Genomic DNA, 18,556 nt, shown 5'->3' with positions numbered 1-18,556 from the left:
AGCCAACACCGCGGTTCCTGGTGTGTCCGCTGCGCCGTGCGTGTGATCATCGCTTGTACAGCCCTCTCGCAGTGTCCGGAGCAAGTATGGTGGGTCTGACACACCGGTGTCAATGTGTTCTTTTTTCCATTTCCAGGAGTGTGTTAGAGCCAACCAACAGAATAGAATCGGAATTTAAAAGAGATTTCGAGGACTTACGGCCAAATAAGGCAGAAGGGATAGATAACATTCCATCAGAATTTCTAAAATCGTTGGGGGAAGTGGCAACAAAACGACTATTTACGTTGGTGGGTAGAATATATGAGTCTGGCGATATACCATCTGACTTTCGGAAAAGCATCATCCACACAATTCCGAAGACGGTAAGAGCTGACAAGTGCGAGAATTATCGCACAATCAGCTTAACAGCTCATGCATCGAAGCTGCTTACAAGAATAATATACGGAAGAATGGAGAAGAAAATTGAGAATGCGCTAGGTGACGATCAGTTTGGCTTTAGGAAAAGCAAAGGGACGTGAGAGGCAATTCTGACGTTACGGCTAATAATGGAAGCAAGGCTAAAGAAAAATCAGGACACTTTCATAGGATTTGTCGACCTGGAAAAAGCGTTCGACAATATAAAATGGTGCAAGCTGTTCGAGATTATGAAAAAAGTAGGGGTAAGCTATAGGGAGAGACGGGTCATATACAATATGTACAACAACCAAGAGGGAATAATATGAGTGGACGATCAAGAACGAAGTGCTCGTATTAAGAAGGGTGTAAGACAAGGCTGTAGCCTTTCGCCCCTACTCTTCAATCTGTACATCGAGGAAGCTATGATGGAAATAAAAGAAAGGTTCAGGAGTGGAATTAAAATACAAGGTGAAAGAATATCAATGATACGATTCGCTGATGACATTGCTATCCTGAGTGAAAGTGAAGAAGAATTAAATGATCTGCTCAACGGAATGAACAGTCTAATGAGTACACAGTATGGTTTGAGAGTAAATCGGAGAAAGACGAAGGTAATGAGAAGTAGTAGAAATGAGAACAGTGAGAAACTTAACATTAGGATTGATGGTCACGAAGTCTATGAAGTTAAAGAATTCCGATACCTAGGCAGTAAAATAACCAATGACGGAGGGAGCAAAGAGGACATCAAAAGCACACTCGCTATGGCAAAAAAGGCATTTCTGGCCAAGAGAAGTCTACTAATATCAAATACCGACCTTAATTTGAGGAAGAAATTTCTGAGGATGTACGTCTGGAGTACAGCATTGTATGGTAGTGAAACATGGACTGTGGGAAAACCGGAACAGAAGAGAATCGAAGCATTTGAGATGTGGTGCTATAGACGAATGTTGAAAATTAGGTGGACTGATAAGATAAGGAAGGAGGAGGCTCTACGCAGAATCGGAGAGGAAAGGAATATGTGGAAAACACTGATAAGGAGAAGGGACAGGATGATAGGACATCTGCTAAGACATGAGGGAATCACTTCCATGGTACTAGCGGGAGCTGTAGAGGGCAAAAACTATAAAGGAAGATAGTGACTGGAATACGTCAAGCAAATAATTGAGGACGTAGGTTGCAAGAGCTACTCTGAGATGAAGAGGTTAGCACAGGAAAGGAATTCGTGATGGGTCGCATCAAACCAGTCAGTAGACTGATGACCAAAAAAAAAAGTAAATTGGAAAATCAGTTGGACTCATTGGTGTATGGGGTATGACAGAGCTCTCTTGCTACTGAATGTGTCAGGATGGTAGTTTCAGTGCCCGTATTTGGAATAATTTTCATCTGCAGACGGGTAGGATTACAAAGTTTCGGATGATTCAGACTGTGTAATAGTATTCTCACCATAAACCGATAATCCATAATTACCGCTCTTCCAGTTTTTTTGTTAACACCGAGTGTGAGTCAGAAAACAAAAGATCTGATAAATGTGTACCGGTATACACTTTTTTTTAAATTTCGTATAAGGAGAAAGAATATACGAGGGTGAGTCTAATGCAAATCTTAAATATTTTTTTATATTATTTGTTGTGTAGAAGTGGTACAAAGCTGTATCACTTTTCAACATAATCTCCCCCACGCTCAATGCAATTCCTCCAGCGCTTACAAAGTGCTAAATACCTTAAGAAAAAAAAATTGTTTTGGTAGTCCGAGCAACCATTCATGCACCGCGTGGCGAACCTCTTCATCAGAACGGAATTTCTTTCCTCCCATTGCGTCTTTGAGTGGTCCATACATATGGAAGTCACTTGAGGCAAAATCTGGTGAGTATGGTGGATGAGGAAGACACTCAAAATGCAGGTCTGTGATTGTTGCAACTGTTGTAGGGGCAGTGTGCGGCCTTGCAAGGAAGCCGTCACCCTCTCGTTCAAATCGCCGAAGCAGTTCTTCACAAGCATCAACACGTCGTTGTCTCATTTCAGGAGTCAGCTGCCGTGGCATCCATTTGCAGACACTTTGTGAAACTGGAGCAAATCATGCACAATGTGGTTCAAAAATGGTTCAAATGGCTCTGAGCACGATGGGACTTACCTTCTGAGGTCATCAGTCCCCTAGAACTTAGAACTACTTCAACCTAACTAACCTAAGGACATCACACACATCCATGCCCGAGGCAGGATTCGAACCTGCAACCGTAGCGGTCGCGCGGTTCCAGACTGAAGCGCCTAGAACCGCTTGGCCACACCAGCCGGCCACATTATGGTGTGCTCACCCATGACTAATCTGTAAACATGCTGCATTGTCACTGAGTGTCACTCGGCGGTTTTTCGTCACTATGGCTTCAGCTGCAGCAATGTTCTGTGGAGTTGTGCCTGACCTGGACGAGGAACATCTTCGATGATGTCACACCATTTGCGAACTTCCTACTCCATTCGTAGACTTGCTGCCGTGACAAACATGCATCATCCTACTGAACCTTCAGTCGTCGATGAATTTCAATAGGTTTCACACCTTCACTACCCAAAAACCGAATAACAGAACGCTGTTCTTCCCTGGTGCAAGTCGCAAGTGGGGCCGCCATCTTTATGCTGATACAGCGACGGTATGTGTACATCTGCACTAAGCTGCCACCTACAGGCCATTCTGCACGCTGTTTGTAGCACATTTACCAACTTACAGGATAACGGCGTGAAATTTCGATTTGTTATTACAAATTTAAGGTTTTCATCTGACTCACCCTCGAATAAAGGAGAAAAAATTTGTCTAATGATTTAAATATAACCTGCTATCGTAGTTAAAAATGACTGGGACAAAGGAAACTGAACCGCATATTTTCACAGCGAAGTATAGCACAGCATTTTCTTTATCTCAACGAGTTTTAATAAACGCCTATACAACACCTCCGTTTAAAAAAAGTTTAGTTCATGGCCGTTAAAATATTTCTAAGTTCGTGCGAAAATCTGAAGTAAAGCGGTCAAACGTTCTTGACCTATGTTTTTAAAATCACCTCGAAGAAATTCTGGTCTTATGTAAAGTACACAAGCGGCAAGACGCAGTCAATACCTTCGCTGCGCAGTGCCGATGGTACTGTTACCGACGACTGTGCCGCTAAAGCGGAGTTATTGAACGCAGTTTTCCGAAATTCCTCAACCAGGTAAAACGAATGGAATATTCCAGAATCTGAAACACGAACAGCTGCTAGCACGAGTTTCTTAGAAGTAGATACCATAGGGGTTGCGAAGCAACTCAAATCGCTTGATGCGGGCAAGTCTTCAGGTCCAGATTGTATACCGATTAGGTTCCTTTCAGATTACGCTGATACAATAGCTCCCTACCTAGCAATCATATACAACCGCTCGCTCACCGATAGATCTGTACCTACAGATTGGAAAATTGCGCAGGTCGCACCAGTGTTTAAGAAGGGTAGTAGGAGTAATCCATCGAACTACAGACCTATATCACTGACGTCGGTTTGCAGTAGGGTTTTGGAGGATATACTTTATGCAAACCTTATGTATCACCTCGAAGGAAACGATCTATTGATACGTAATCAGCATGGTTTCAGAAAACATCGTTCTTGTGCAACGCAGCTAGCTCTTTATTCGCACGAAGTTATGGCCGCTATCGAGAGGGGATCTCAAATTGATTCTGTATTTCTAGATTTCCGGAAAGCTTTTGACACCGTTCCTCACAAGCGACTTCTAATCAAGCTGCGGGTCTATGGGGTATCGTCTCAGTTGTGCGACTGGATTCGTGATTTCCTGTCAGGAAGGTCGGAGTTTGTAGTAATAGACGGCAAATCATCGAGTAAAACTGAAGTGATATCTGGTGTTTCCCAGGGAAGCGTCCTGGGACCTCTGCTGTTCCTGATCTATACAAACGACCTGGGTGACAATCTGAGCAGTTCTCTTAGGTTGTTCGCAGATGATGCTGTAATTTACCGTCTGGTAAGGTCATCCGAAGTCCAGTATCAGTTGCAAAACGATTTAGAAAAGATTGCTGTATGGTGTGGCAGGTGGCAGTTGACGCTAAATAACGAAAAGTGTGAGGTGATCCACATCAGTTCCAAAAGAAATCCGTTGGAATTCGATTACTCGATAAATAGTACAATTCTCAAGGCTGTCAATTCAACTAAGTACCTGGGTGCTAAAATTACGAACAACTTCAGTTGGAAAGACCACATAGATAATATTGTGGGGAAGACGAGCCAAAGGTTGTGTTTCATTGGCAGGACACTTAGAAGATGCAACAAGTCCACTAAAGAGACAGCTTACACTACACTCGTTCGTCCTCTGTTAGAATATTACTGCGCGGTGTGGGATCCTTTCCAGGTGGGATTGACGGAGGACATCGAAAGTGTGCAAAAAAGGGCAGCTCGTTTTATATTATCACGTAATAGGGGAGAGAGTGTGGCAGATATGAGACGCGAGTTGGGATGGAAGTCATTAAAGCGAAGACGTTTTTCGTCGCAGCGAGATATATTTACGAAATTTCAGTCACCAAGTTTCTCTTCCGAATGCGAAAATATTCTGTTGAGCCCAACCTACATAGGTAGGAATGATCATCAAAATAAAATAAGAGAAATCAGAGCTCGAACAGAAAGGTTTAAGTGTTAGTTTTTCCCGAGCGCTGTTCGGGAGTGGAATGGTAGAGAGGTAGTATGATTGTGGTTCGATAAACCCTCTGCCAAGCACTTAAATGTGAATTGCAGAGTAATCATGTAGATGTAGAAACGTTCTTGGCCTTGACCACTTTACTTCAACCTTTTGCACGATACCTTAAAAATATTTTGACGGCCGTGAGCTAAGTAGAGAGACAGAGAGAGAAAGATAGAGGGAAGGAGATGAACTTTCTGTCTTAGGCTGGGGCTATCCTTTGAGTCTGACGCAGAGTACCTCACGTGTTGCAGCCATAGGCTCCAGCCCGGCTGTGAGGCCTCCGAACCTACAGCTGCTGGTGGCGCTGTGTCTGGCGACGTCGACGCTGGCGGTAGGCACTGGAGCCTCCAGCAGGTAGCGGCCTTCCGCCTCCGGCGAGGCCCCCAGAAGGCGCTGCGCTGCCACCCCCCGCCCCTGAGGCGGCCGAGCCCGACGTCCGCGGCTGAGCGGCGAAGCGACTGCGGCGGCGGCGGCGGCGGCGGCGGCGGCGGCGGCGGCGCGGGAACACCATAGGCGGCGACGCGCAAAAGCGGAACAGTCCGGCTAACCCTCCCACTTTGATTTTCCTTTCTGTACGTAAACACTGGACCCTACTTTGCACCGTCATTACAAAGATGACGCCAATGGAGGTTGCGACGGGTTTCAGACGACGAGTAATGCGTACTTACCAATGTCCACTTGGCTCTGTCTGAAATCAGCAGGAATGTGACTCAAAGCAAATTTGCCACTGCTCCTAGTCGTTTCAAATAATTGCTGTGCAAGTGTTTAACGAGAAGGACAGAAAAACACAATACGGCATCTACTAACACACCCTCACGACAGAAAAGCGTTAATTAACTCAAAACCAATACCAAAGTTTCTACGAGTCAATGAACAGATTTTAAATAGAATCAAAGATTTAGTTTGTCGGTAATAATGCTGTACTAACCATTTCTTCAGTCACCCAAAAAAATGGAATTGTAAATTGTAAACCGACAAAAAAAAGGCGTGAAGATCCTACAATTAATCGCTGAAGAAATAAATCCATGACTTCGCAAACAGACCAAAGAAAAAGTGTATCTTTCAAAACTGGTCAAAAAGTTTACTAGCCACAGAATATTCAATTCCAGGTCGCTTATAATGATGGTGATATTTATATGCCAAAGCAATTGATTTTGGAGAGCAGAAATCCTCTGGAAGGTACCCATTTCTAGCGCTGCCTCGTAAATATTTTTGCTTGTGAAGTAATTCGCAATTATAGCCTGAAGTAAGGTTTCTGTTAGAGTATCGTTTACTTGACAGGTTAATGATACACGAATGGTGGTCACTGTGAACATTTTCCCAAGATGGACAGCTTCATTTCTGTTTCAATCGAGTGTTTGGCGCGCAAAGGACGCTGATAAAAAGTTTCTGAGAACTGCAATGTAAATAAATTTAAATTTCTAATATATTTAGTTAATTCGTGAGATTGTTCCACTAGTCATTTATCAGATATTGTGATTATATGCATATATTCGAATGCACAAACTATTTTATTTGTTCACCTGTTTGATGTTACTAATTCCCTTAGTTCTTATTATTTAAGTCCCTTTTCGACAACTATTACTTCCTACATTGTGATATTATGATAAAATATAAAAATATATATATATAAATGTAGACAATGGTGTGACTTTAAAGAAAGGGAGCTGTAATAAAATGGAAAGCAACAATGAGGTCCACCTTTCTTACAGCGAAATAGCCCTCAAATGCTGTGTTCTCGGAAATTTAAATTTCTCTGAGTTCTTCGGCATCAGGTAAGGTGTAAAGGTAGAACTTCCAAGTAATAATAAACTTATGATAAGTTGTATTTTCTGCCTGACACACTGTTTTGTTACCACATATAAAGTGTACCTAAAATTTCCTTACTTTTACTAATTTATTATTCTTCTTTCGTTTCACCGTCTTTGGAGTACGATGAATTAGTCATTTCTATGCGTGGTGTTTTTTCCTTTGTGCACGGAATTTCTACGTTCCTTCTAACCTCCTCCTTACCTCCTCCTCCGAGATGATGACCTTATTTTATATTTGTCTTGGAACCTTATTTTTTCGTCTTTAGCACTTATCTGAACTGTTCTATAGAGTAATGACTTTCCTGTAAATTTAATTCTCTTACGTCCTTTTCAGTTTCCGTAAACAATGTTGGTTTGAAATTGGCTTTTTGCTTCGGTCTGGGTTTCTTCAGCCGATATTTTTTTAATAATTTTTCTCACGTTTCGCCAGCAGAGGTGCTTGGCATTTTCAAAGCTTCACCCGCCATTGCTGGTGGTGGACTGGGCTCGAACTCGCGGTCGCAGATCATGCGTACCTAGCGTACCAACGTCCAAGGAGTTTTCCATGGTCATTTCGGATGCGGTTCTCCCTTGATACATGCAACCGCAGAGGTACCGAACACGTGAAAACCCTTGGACATTGGTGCCCCAAGTACACAATCTGCGACCGCGAGATCGATTCCAGTCCACCACCAGTAATGGAAGATGAAGCTTTAAAAATGCCAGCCACTCCTGCTGGCGAAATGTCAGAAAAAATATTAAATAAGTGACGGCTGAAGAACCCGAGACGTAAGTCAAGAGGAAATTTGACAACAAGTGACCACGAAAGCCTTAACAGTTTCCTGCAATTAGTCTTTGTTATTCGGTTGTGGAAGAAATCAAAAATACGTTTAAGTATCTATTGGAGTTCATTCTGAGAAGATGTTCGTAAAAATTTAGTCTTCTCTTTCGCATAGCTTCTGAGACGTTTCCATTTGTGGGAGACAGTTACATTCTAATGTATCCTATCGTATTATCCTGAAATGTTGTTTTCCTTTCATTTAGTATTGATTGTTCTATTTACTTTCTGTGATTCATGGTTAGGGGTTCTGCAGCATACAATATTTCTAGCTTGATCACTGTCTCGTAGTGTTTAATTTTTGACCCCCATGAAAGAGGTTCCTTGTTGTATGTCTCTTTTGTCAACTGGAAGACCAATTGAGGTTTATTTCTGGATACTGTTGCCTCGCGTTCTGTTGCATTGCATTTAATCCACTCCCCCTGATAATTAAATTCTTTTACCATTTCTATTTTCTATTTTGGGTCTCTTGGTGTTTATTTGGATGTTTATTGTTTGTCATTATTTCATTTCCTTAGAAGGAAGAGTTAAGACCTATTTGAGCTTCTTGCATGTCTAGTTGAAGGCCTGGCCATTGTTTCAACTAACGGGGCCAAATCATCTGCAGAGTTGATTTTGAGTTAGCTAGTTCGGCAACCTAGTCTTATTCCAAGCTTTACATTTTTTCCCTTGATTGATTCATTGATTACTCTCTGATATGCAGAGTTAAGAAAGTTTCATATTCGAATAGATGTTGCTATACTTTTTAATTTCTTTATTTCCTCGAAGCCTGTACAGTCCTTCTTCAGTACAGTTTGCACCTAAAATTTTGTTGATTACTTTTTGTTCTCTCCTTTGTATTTCTTCAAGATTACTGTTTTTTTTAATGAGCGTCCCAGTCCCATAAAAACACTATGATTCGCTTTTTGTGCTGTAATACCTCCATTTGCTACTTCGAAATGCATTTTTTGCTGTCGATATCTCGTACAGTTCTGAAAGCTGTTTCCGTTCTGCAACAACGAATTTTGTAACCTATCAATTTCAGAAAAATTTCCTGAATGGTTTTGCCTAAGGGAGGCAACTGTAAAAGTCTTGCGATTTCTCCTTTTTTAATTTTTAGAATTTTTGTGTCACATTATTTCTGGACGTGTATTTTGCTTTTTCAAAAAATATTAGAAGCCCTACTCTTTCAGCTGCTACTTTAAGGATTTCTGTATGTTTTTGTGCTTTTTGAATGACCTGACATAGAAATGCTAGGTCATGTGCAAGAGCTAAGCAGTGTATCCTAATACTGGTTCTTCCTAATGCGATTAGTTCGTCGATATTTAGCTCTGATTTTAGTTTCTGCCATTTTTCTATCACTTTTTCTAAGCCAAATTCGAACAGAAATGGAGAGAGTCCATCACCTTGTCTCGCTCTTGTTTTAATTTCAAAATATTCCGAAATTTCTCCTCTGGGTTGTACGTAAGACTTCACAACGCTTAGCATTTTACTAATAATTGCAGTGCATTTCGGGTCCTGATCTAGTCGTTACAGAATATCGTAGAGGAATAACTCTTTTCTAATTTCAGTGTAGATACAACTTACTTTCTTAGTGTAAGTTTTTCGATGCTTGAGAATTAGTTTAGGAATTAAAATTTTTATGCTTATCCATTACGGATATTTTAGAACCGTGACTGTATATTAATGTAAATAAGTTATACACAACTGCAACCAGTCACTTTTTTCAATAATAATGCTTTATTACATTAACCGGTTTTCGAACCCTTTCAGGTTCATCTTCAGATGATTTCGGGAGGATCCGGGAAGTTACATCATTACTGGCAGTAGCATAATGCTGGGTGCTGGTTTGCGACAGTATAGGCGGCTTTTTTCGTATCTGTCTGCCTCCATTTTGATGTCCAGAACACTTTCACACGAACTACATTAGTTCACACTTTAACAGTGGCACTTTACCAGCATCCAGCATGCGTTTTACAGATGTTTCTTGATAGACACGACGGTAAGTGCCGGCTAGTGCCCAACACACTGAACTGAAACAGGCTACGTTGAACTAGTCTGTGAGATGGTGGCACAAAATCGGCGACCGTCTCTCATCATCATCGACCAAGATGATTAACGCGGAGATCTATTTCACCACTGTATAGCACAAACTGACTGAATAGCAAAGGAAAAAGTAGGAAAATAATGTATCCAGTGATCGCAGTCCTCTGGACATTATATGGTTACCACTGTCTATTATTTTTCGGAACGTATAGAATTTAGAGGTAAATTCACCAGACAGGTTTTAAGCTTGAATCACCACACTAGTCTTATGTTTAAAGAATGTTACAGGTCGTAAATTTTATTCAGGCTGGTTGTTTGGAAGGTCGACATACCTAGAGGAAGTTTAAATCTGTCACAGTGTGGCTGGTACTCTTCCCACGTACTTGTTTCCTTTTAAATACTGTTGGAAAATCATTCATTTAATTGAAATCGTAAAATTTTGGGAAAAGTCTATACTCCACATTTCTGAACGATAAAATTAAATTATTACAGCTCTGTTCGTTAGGTAAACATACGGCCATAATAATTCAGATTTACACTCTCACTCGACACTACTTTTACACTGCGCTTACCCTGCTTTTCTTTTGTTAACGTCATTCTGTTTTGTTCTTGGTAATGAATTGAGTAAGAAAAAAAAGCTTATTGTTCTATCAGAGGTTGAAAATACCGGTTCATTTGTAAAGTCCTTTTATTGTCACAGGACCGGTTTCGGGGTATTATAAGTCCATCTTCGGGTTTCGTAACTTGGTGCTGTGGCCCCCGAGCGCTGCGGTGGACGCGTAGTAGGCGAGTGTCCTACCTATGAGCTCAAAACAGTGAGTTATTTTTCGACTTAATTTAAACATATACAGTCAAACCCATGAAATTTAATTGAAACGTCATATAGGACAAGTCACAGATTCTCAGTCATACGCAGCTGTTGATTTTGTTTATTTAAATCACTTAGTACCTTTATTTATTTAGAGTACTTATGTAGTGCAACGTTTCTCTCATAATACCGTATCACAATTTTCACGCGTATTATTAGTTCTGTTTCCGCTCGTCGCGTTTTCTCTGCTTTACTTACTGTCTAAACTAATCTCATATGTTATATAGTCCGCCTGATTAGCTGTGGGGTAACGAGCTTACCTCCCATACAGCGGGCCCGGGTTCTATTCCCGGTCGGGTTGGAGATTTTCTCCGCTCGTGGACTGGCTGTTGTGTTGTCCTCATATTGTTTCATCCTCATCACCGGCACGCAGTTCGCCCAGTGTGGCGTCGACTGAACTAAGACTTGCACTCGCCGACCGAACTTAGCCGGATGGGGGCTCCCGGCCAGCAGTGCCGTACGGTCATTTCATTTTTCATATCGACTATAAAAACACAAGCGTTTTCGAATGAAAAACCCTTATCAACACTACAAAGCCTAAATAATGTCCTTATGCCTATAAAAAAATGTGATTGTGCTGGATATGTGTCCCTCGTAACGAAATGGGATCTGTGTACACTTTGCAAATACAGGGTGTTTCAAAAATGACCGGTATATTTGAAACGGCAATAAAAATTAAACGAGCAGAGATAGAAATACACCGTTTGTTGCAATATGCTTGGGACAACAGTACATCTTCAGCCAGACAAACTTTCGAAATTACAGTAGTTACAATTTTCAACAACAGATGGCGCTGCGGTCTGGGAAACTCTATAGTACGATATTTTCCACATATCCACCATGCGTAGCAATAATATGGCGTAGTCTCTGAATGAAATTACCCGAAACCTTTGACAACGTGTCTGGCGGAATGGCTTCACATGCAGATGAGATGTACTGCTTCAGCTGTTCAATTGTTTCTGGATTCTGGCGGTACACCTGCTCTTTCAAGTGTCCCCACAGAAAGAAGTCACAGGGGTTCATGTCTGGCGAATAGGGAGGCCAATCCACGCCGCCTTCTGTATGTTTCGGATAGCCCAAAGCAATCACACGATCATCGAAATATTCATTCAGGAAATTAAAGACGTCGGCCGTGCGATGTGGCCGGGCACCATCTTGCATAAACCACGAGGTGTTCTCAGTGTCGTCTAAGGCAGTTTGTACCGCCACAAATTCACGAAGAATGTCCAGATAGCGTGATTCAGTAATCGTTTCGGATCTGAAAAATGGGCCAATGATTCCTATGGAAGAAATGGCGGCCCAGACCAGTACTTTTTGAGGATGCAGGGACGATGGGACTGCAACATGGGGCTTTTCGTTTCCCCATATGCGCCAGTTCTGTTTATTGACGAAGCCGTCCAGGTAAAAATAAGCTTCGTCAGTAAACCAAATGCTGCCCACATGCATATCGCCGTCATCAATCCTGTGCACTATATCGTTAGCGAATGTCTCTCGTGCAGCAATGGTAGCGGCACTGAGGGGTTGCCGCGTTTGAATTTTGTATGGATAGAGGTGTAAACTCTGGCGCATGAGACGATACGTGGACGTTGTCGTCATTTGGACCGCAGCTGCAACACGGCGAACGGAAACCCGAGGCCGCTGTTGGATCACCTGCTGCACTAGCTGCGCGTTGCCCTCTGTGGTTGCCATACGCGGTCGCCCTACCTTTCCAGCACGTTCATCCGTCACGTTCCCAGTCCGTTGAAATTTTGCACACAGATCCTTTATTGTATCGCTTTTCGGTCCTTTGGTTACATTAAACCTCCGTTGAAAACTTCGTCTTGTTGCAACAACACTGTGTTCTAGGCGGTGGAATTCCAACACCAGAAAAATCCTCTGTTCTAAGGAATAAACCATGTTGTCCACAGCACACTTGCACGTTGTGAACAGCACACGATTACAGCAGAAAGACGACGTACAGAATGGCGCACCCACAGACTGCATTGTCTTCTATATCTTTCACATCACTTGCAGCGCCATCTGTTGTTGAAAATTGTAACTACTGTAATTTCGAAAGTTTGTCCGCCTGAAAATGTACTGTTGTCCCAAGCATATTGCAACAAACGGTGTATTTCTATCCCTGCTCGTTTAGTTTTTATTGCCGTTTCAAATATACCGGTCATTTTTGAAACAACCTGTATGTACTCAATGGTAGCACAAGGAAAAATTGAGCCACGGTCAAGCCAGGTGAAAGTTAATGTGCAATATGGAGACAGCGAATGTAGTAACGGTAGGAACAGAGTGGTGTTGGTTCAATCGTGGCGGGTTGGAACGTCACTGGTGAGCGTAGGGCTATTGTCAGGCAGGAAAGAATTGGAGCCAGTACCTTGCTACACGTAACTGATCTTGGAGGATTTACATGTACCATAACACCTTTCCTAGGGAAAGCAATGCCGGTGGCATGAAGAATGTGAGCACTGCTGCAATTAATACCCAGCATCCCACAGAGGGCCAGGTTAGCTGAGCATCAGCTTCATCACCAAAGCAACTGTCAACTAGGTGCTTGAAGAATCAATACAGGAGGTACGGGAACAACAGGGACAGACAAAAACTAGAATATGCGAAACGGATAATGTAGGATGCGTAGGATGTTGAGAATATTCGTTACACAGAGATGAAAAGGCTAGTACACGATAGAAAATAATGAAAGGTAGCATCCAGGCTGAAGCTTGGAGGAGAAGGAAAGAGCTTTAAACAGATCACAGTCGTCCTGTAGTGAAACTAGAAGACCTGCTTTTACTTTTATTGGTTTAATAATCAGAGTTCCTGATTAGGATTTTAATAAAAAAAGAGACAGTAGAAACAGAACCTATATTTTCAGAAAACGTTAACCCTTTTCACGTCAACAGATTTCAAGTAGAATATTTAAAATAATAAGCAGGCTGATAGCGTGGAACCAGTTCCAATTTCTTACGTAGTCATTTTAGAAACATTTGAAGTAAAAACGTCGAATAAAACACTAACTTATTTCTTATCATGTGTTCCAGCCGAAGAAATGCTTCGCATTACCGTAAACGCATCAAAAGTTCTTTTCTCAACCCCTGCCACAATTAGGTTAACCGGAATCCCTCCATAACATGTATTATCACATTCTGAAGAAAACGAAACTAACAGTTTCAATATTCTGTCAAAAGTAGTACTGAAAAATTTCGCCCTCTCTGTCACACACACACACACACACACACACACACACACACACACACGCACTGAGCGGAGAGAGAGAGAGAGAGAGAGAGAGAGAGAGAGACTGAACTATAAGCTCACCACACAACACAAACACAAAAAGTTTGTAAGAGCTTGCATACACAACACAAAACGCAGTAGCCTAAAAACCTTGGGGGTAAGTTGAATGGGCTGCCTTCCAAAAATATTTCAAGCTATTACTCAAACAGTTAAGTGCCATGTAGAGATGCCTATTTATATTATTAAATAGCTGATAGTATATGATGTAAAGTTGTTCACGGAAAGCATGGAGTGAAAATAGTTTTAAGCTCAGAGAACATTTAACGGCCGGTGAGCATGGTACGTGCATGCTCCAAGGAGCTGCTAGTTACTATTTCGTATAAATTCTGGGTAAACTTTAAAGGCACAGAACAATTAAGTTCCAATAACAAAAGTAACACACAAAATAGTACACAAATCGCCTGAAGAAACCATGGAAAGTAAATATGAATTAAATTACTTTATGAACCCAGTAATAGTTACTACTTTGTCACTTTCATTCATTATCATCATAAGGATAATCAGTTCTTCAGTAAAGATAAAGTCACCTGTAGCATGAAACTGGCTTACACAGTTTTCGCGTCAACGAACCACAGTAACCAGTAAATGAAACGACCAACCACTGCAAGTCTCGCAATTCCACATACTTATATCACATTATACGAATCGTACTACAAGCTACTGCAGGGTTTCTAGGATGCTAGAATCTGTTGCAGTGCCGGCTGCTGTGGCCGAGAGGTTCTAGGCGTTTCAGTCCGGAACCGCGCTGCTGCTACGGTCGCAGATTCGAATCCTGCCTCGGGCATGGATGTGTGTACTGTCCTTAGGTTAGTTAGGTTTAAGTAGTTCTAAGTCTAGGGGACAGCTGACCTCAGATGTTAAGTCCCATAGTGCTTGGAATCATTTGAACCATTTTTTTCTGTTGTAGTAATTTAAGAGAACGTGGAAACAACCTTCATAGAACAGAAAGAGACACCGAATTAAGGATCCTGATTCAGTTTTAAACTCCTCTATAGTAGCCACAAAATGTTAGTGTGCTTTAGTAGTTTGTTGAACATTCTCATATTCGTATAGCAGACCACATTCTTCTCCAATGTTAGGCCTTAAAGTCTTTTTTACAATTTTTTGCAGTGAGTGATTCTTTAACCCATCTTTTCAGAAAACAGAAGAATTGTTAACAACGAACGGCATTAATGAGTGTATCTGTTGTGAAACTGCTATCAAAACAGTAATTTTTTAACAATTCCAACAGGACAATCAAAGTTTAACACCACTAGCCTACAGAGTTATATAACTTACGTCTGATTTCTCCGTAGCTGAGTTTCCCCAGAAACTGATTTAATAGCACATTAGTGGATATAAATATGCTGAAATGACTTATTTATTCATTTTGACTTCACGGTGTTAATCACACGTACTGGAAAAGCAGCTCCCTGCCGCCGTTGGATATGCAGCTGCAGCAGCAAGTCGTATCCTCCTAGCTCATTCATTTGTTACATAGTTTAATTCTTAATTTCTTTGCGTGTTTTTGATACTTGCATTGTTTAATTCATAAATTTCGGGCGTATTATAGTATTTGAGAGTTGTAGCATCGCGTTTTAGTACCTGAATAGTGTAAATTCGCGTAGTCGTCTGTCATTTGTTTTTGTTTTGAACGGCCAGTGTCGGTTGGTCACAGTCAGTGTGCTCCCTGCCGCCTTTGGATAAGCAGCTGCAGCAGCAAGTCGTATACTCCTAGCTCATTCATTTGTTACATAGTTTAATTCTTAATTTCGTTGCGTGTTTTTGGTACTTGCATTGTTTAATTCATAAATTTCGGGCGTATTATAGTATTTGAGAGTTGTAGCATCGCGTTTTAGTACCTGAATAGTGTAAATTCGCGTAGTCGTCTGTCATCTGTTTTTGTTTTGAACGGCCAGTGTCGGTTGGTCACAGTCAGTGTGCTCCCTGCCGCCGTTGGATAAGCAGCTGCAGCAGCAAGTCGTATACTCCTAGCTCACTCATTTGTTACATAGTTTAATTCTTAATTTCTTTGCGTGTTTTTGATACTTGCATTGTTTAATTCATAAATTTCGGGCGTATTATAGTATTTGAGAGTTGTAGCATCGCGTTTTAGTACTCGAATAGTGTTAAATCGCGTAGTCTCCTTCCGCCGCCGAGTAGTGTGTCAGCAGTGCACAAGTGGCAGCATTACTGCATTTACTAGGCAACCTTGTATTTTAATAACCGTTTCAATTTTGTGTCGATTTGTTTGCGCTCTCTGTAGATTAGTTCAGACGTTCTTGGCACAACAGTTTTTAGCGTGGATAGGGACTGCAACTGCTGTGTTCGGATGCAGGCTGAGTTGGCATCCCTTCGCTCCCAGCTTCAGGCAGTGTTGGCTTCGGTCACACAGCTTGAGGCTGTTGGCAATGGGCATCACTGTGGGGGTCCGGATGGGGGTTTGTCGGGGACGGCCAGCTCGTCCCACGCATCCCCCGATCGGACTACGACTGTGGTTGCCCGGGATACTGCCCGCATTGAGGCTGATCCCTCACCTGTGGTAGAGTGGGAGGTCGTCTCAGGGTGTGGCAGGGGGCGAAAGACATTCCAGAGGGCTGAACGGAAGGCCTCTCCAGTTTGTCTGACGAACCGGTTTCAGGCTCTGTCTCAGGCTGATACTGATCTTCGGCCTGAAATGGCTGCTTGTCCTGTTCCAGAGGTTGCCCCTCAGTCTGCAAGATCCGGGCAGTCGCAGAGGGTGGGCTTACTGGTAGTTGGGAGCTCCAACATCAGGCGCGTAATGGGGCCCCTTAGGGATATGGCAGCAAGGGAGGGGAAGAAAACCAAAGTGCACTCCGTGTGCATACCGGGGAGAGTCATTCCAGATGTGGAAAGGGTCCTTCCGGATGCCATGAAGGGTACAGGGTGCACCCATCTGCAGGTGGTCGCTCATGTCGGCACCAATGATGTGTGTCGCTATGGATCGGAGGAAATCCTCTCTGGCTTCCGGCTGCTATCTGAGTTGGTGAAGACTGCCAGTCTCGCTAGCGGGATGAAAGCAGAGCTCACCATCTGCAGCATCGTCGACAGGACTGACTGCGGACCTTTGGTACAGAGCCGAGTGGAGGGTCCGAATCAGAGGCTGAGACGGTTCTGCGACCGTGTGGGCTGCAGATTCCTCGACTTGCGCCATAGGGTGGTGGGGTTTCGGGTTCCGCTGGATAGGTCAGGAGTCCACTACACGCAACAAGCGGCTACACGGGTAGCAGGGGTTGTGTGGCGTGGGCTGGGCGGTTTTTTAGGTTAGATGGCCTCGGGAAAGTGCAGAAAGGGCAACAGCCTCAAAGGGTGCGGGGCAAAGTCAGGACATGCGGGGAACAAGCAGCAATCGGTATTGTAATTGTAAACTGTCGAAGCTGCGTTGGTAAAGCACCGGAACTTCAAGCGCTGTTAGAAAGCACCGAAGCTGAAATCGTTATAGGTACAGAAAGCTGGCTGAAGCCAGAGATAAATTCTGCCGAAATTTTTACAAAGGCACAGACGGTGTTTAGAAAGGATAGATTGCATGCAACCGGTGGTGGAGTGTTCGTCGCTGTTAGTAGTAGTTTATCCGGTAGTGAAGTAGAAGTGGATAGTTCCTGTGAATTATTATGGGTGGACGTTACACTCAACAACCGAGCTAGGTTAATAATTGTCTCCTTTTACCGACCCCCCGACTCAGCAGCATTAGTGGCAGAACAACTGAGAGAAAATTTGGAATACATTTCACATAAATTTTCTCAGCATGTTATGGTCTTAGGTGGAGATTTCAATTTACCAGATATAGACTGGGACACTCAGATGTTTAGGACGGGTGGTAGGGACAGAGCATCGAGTGACATTATACTGAGTGCACTATCCGAAAATTACCTCGAGCAATTAAACAGAGAACCGACTCGTGGAGATAACATCTTGGACCTACTGATAACAGACCCGAACTTTTCGACTCTGTAAGTGCAGAACAGGGAATCAGTGATCATAAGGCCGTTGCAGCATCCCTGAATATGGAAGTAAATAGGAATATAAAAAAAGGGCGGAAGGTTTATCTGTTTAGCAAGAGTAATAGAAGGCAGATTTCAGACTACCTAACAGATCAAAACGAAAATTTCTGTTCCGACACTGACAATGTTGAGTGTTTATGGAAAAAGTTCAAGGCAATCGTAAAATGCGTTTTAGACAGGTACGTGCCGAGTAAAACTGTGAGGGACGGGAAAAACCCACCGTGGTACAACAACAAAGTTAGGAAACTACTGCGAAAGCAAAGAGAGCTTTACTGCAAGTTTAAACGCAGCCAAAACCTCTCAGACAAACAGAAGCTAAACGATGTCAAAGTCAGCGTAAGGAGGGCTATGCGTGAAGCGTTCAGTGAATTCGAAAGTAAAATTCTATGTACCGACTTGACAGAAAATCCTAGGAAGTTCTGGTCTTACGTTAAATCAGGAAGTGGATCGAAACAGCATATCCAGACACTCCGGGATGATGAAGGTATTGAAACAAAGGATGACACGCGTAAATCTGAAATACTAAACACTTTTTTCCAAAGCTGTTTCACGAGGAAGACCGCACTGCAGTTCCTTCTCTAAATCCTCGCACCAACGAAAAAATGGCTGACATCGAAATAAGTGTCCAAGGAATAGAAAAGCAACTGGAATCACTCAAC

The 18,556-nt window shown here is 42.6% G+C and overlaps 1 protein-coding gene across 1 annotated transcript in view; it reads left to right on the top strand.

Moving 5' to 3' along the window:
• Positions 1 to 5,532, top strand: part of LOC126092519 (uncharacterized) — a 224,392-nt gene extending 218,860 nt beyond the window's left edge. Inside the window, exon 5 of the mRNA XM_049908144.1 lies at positions 5,345 to 5,532. Within this exon, the coding sequence (XP_049764101.1) occupies positions 5,345 to 5,451 (107 nt within the window). The 3' untranslated portion in view covers positions 5,452 to 5,532. The remainder of the gene's footprint in view (positions 1 to 5,344) is intronic.
• The last annotated feature ends 13,024 nt before the right edge of the window (positions 5,533 to 18,556 follow it).

The sequence above is a fragment of the Schistocerca cancellata genome, chromosome 7, assembly GCF_023864275.1.
Source record: "Schistocerca cancellata isolate TAMUIC-IGC-003103 chromosome 7, iqSchCanc2.1, whole genome shotgun sequence".
NCBI classification, from domain to species: domain Eukaryota; kingdom Metazoa; phylum Arthropoda; class Insecta; order Orthoptera; family Acrididae; genus Schistocerca; species Schistocerca cancellata.
Note: the sequence above shows the minus strand (reverse complement) of the source record. Positions and strands in the feature narration are given on the sequence as shown.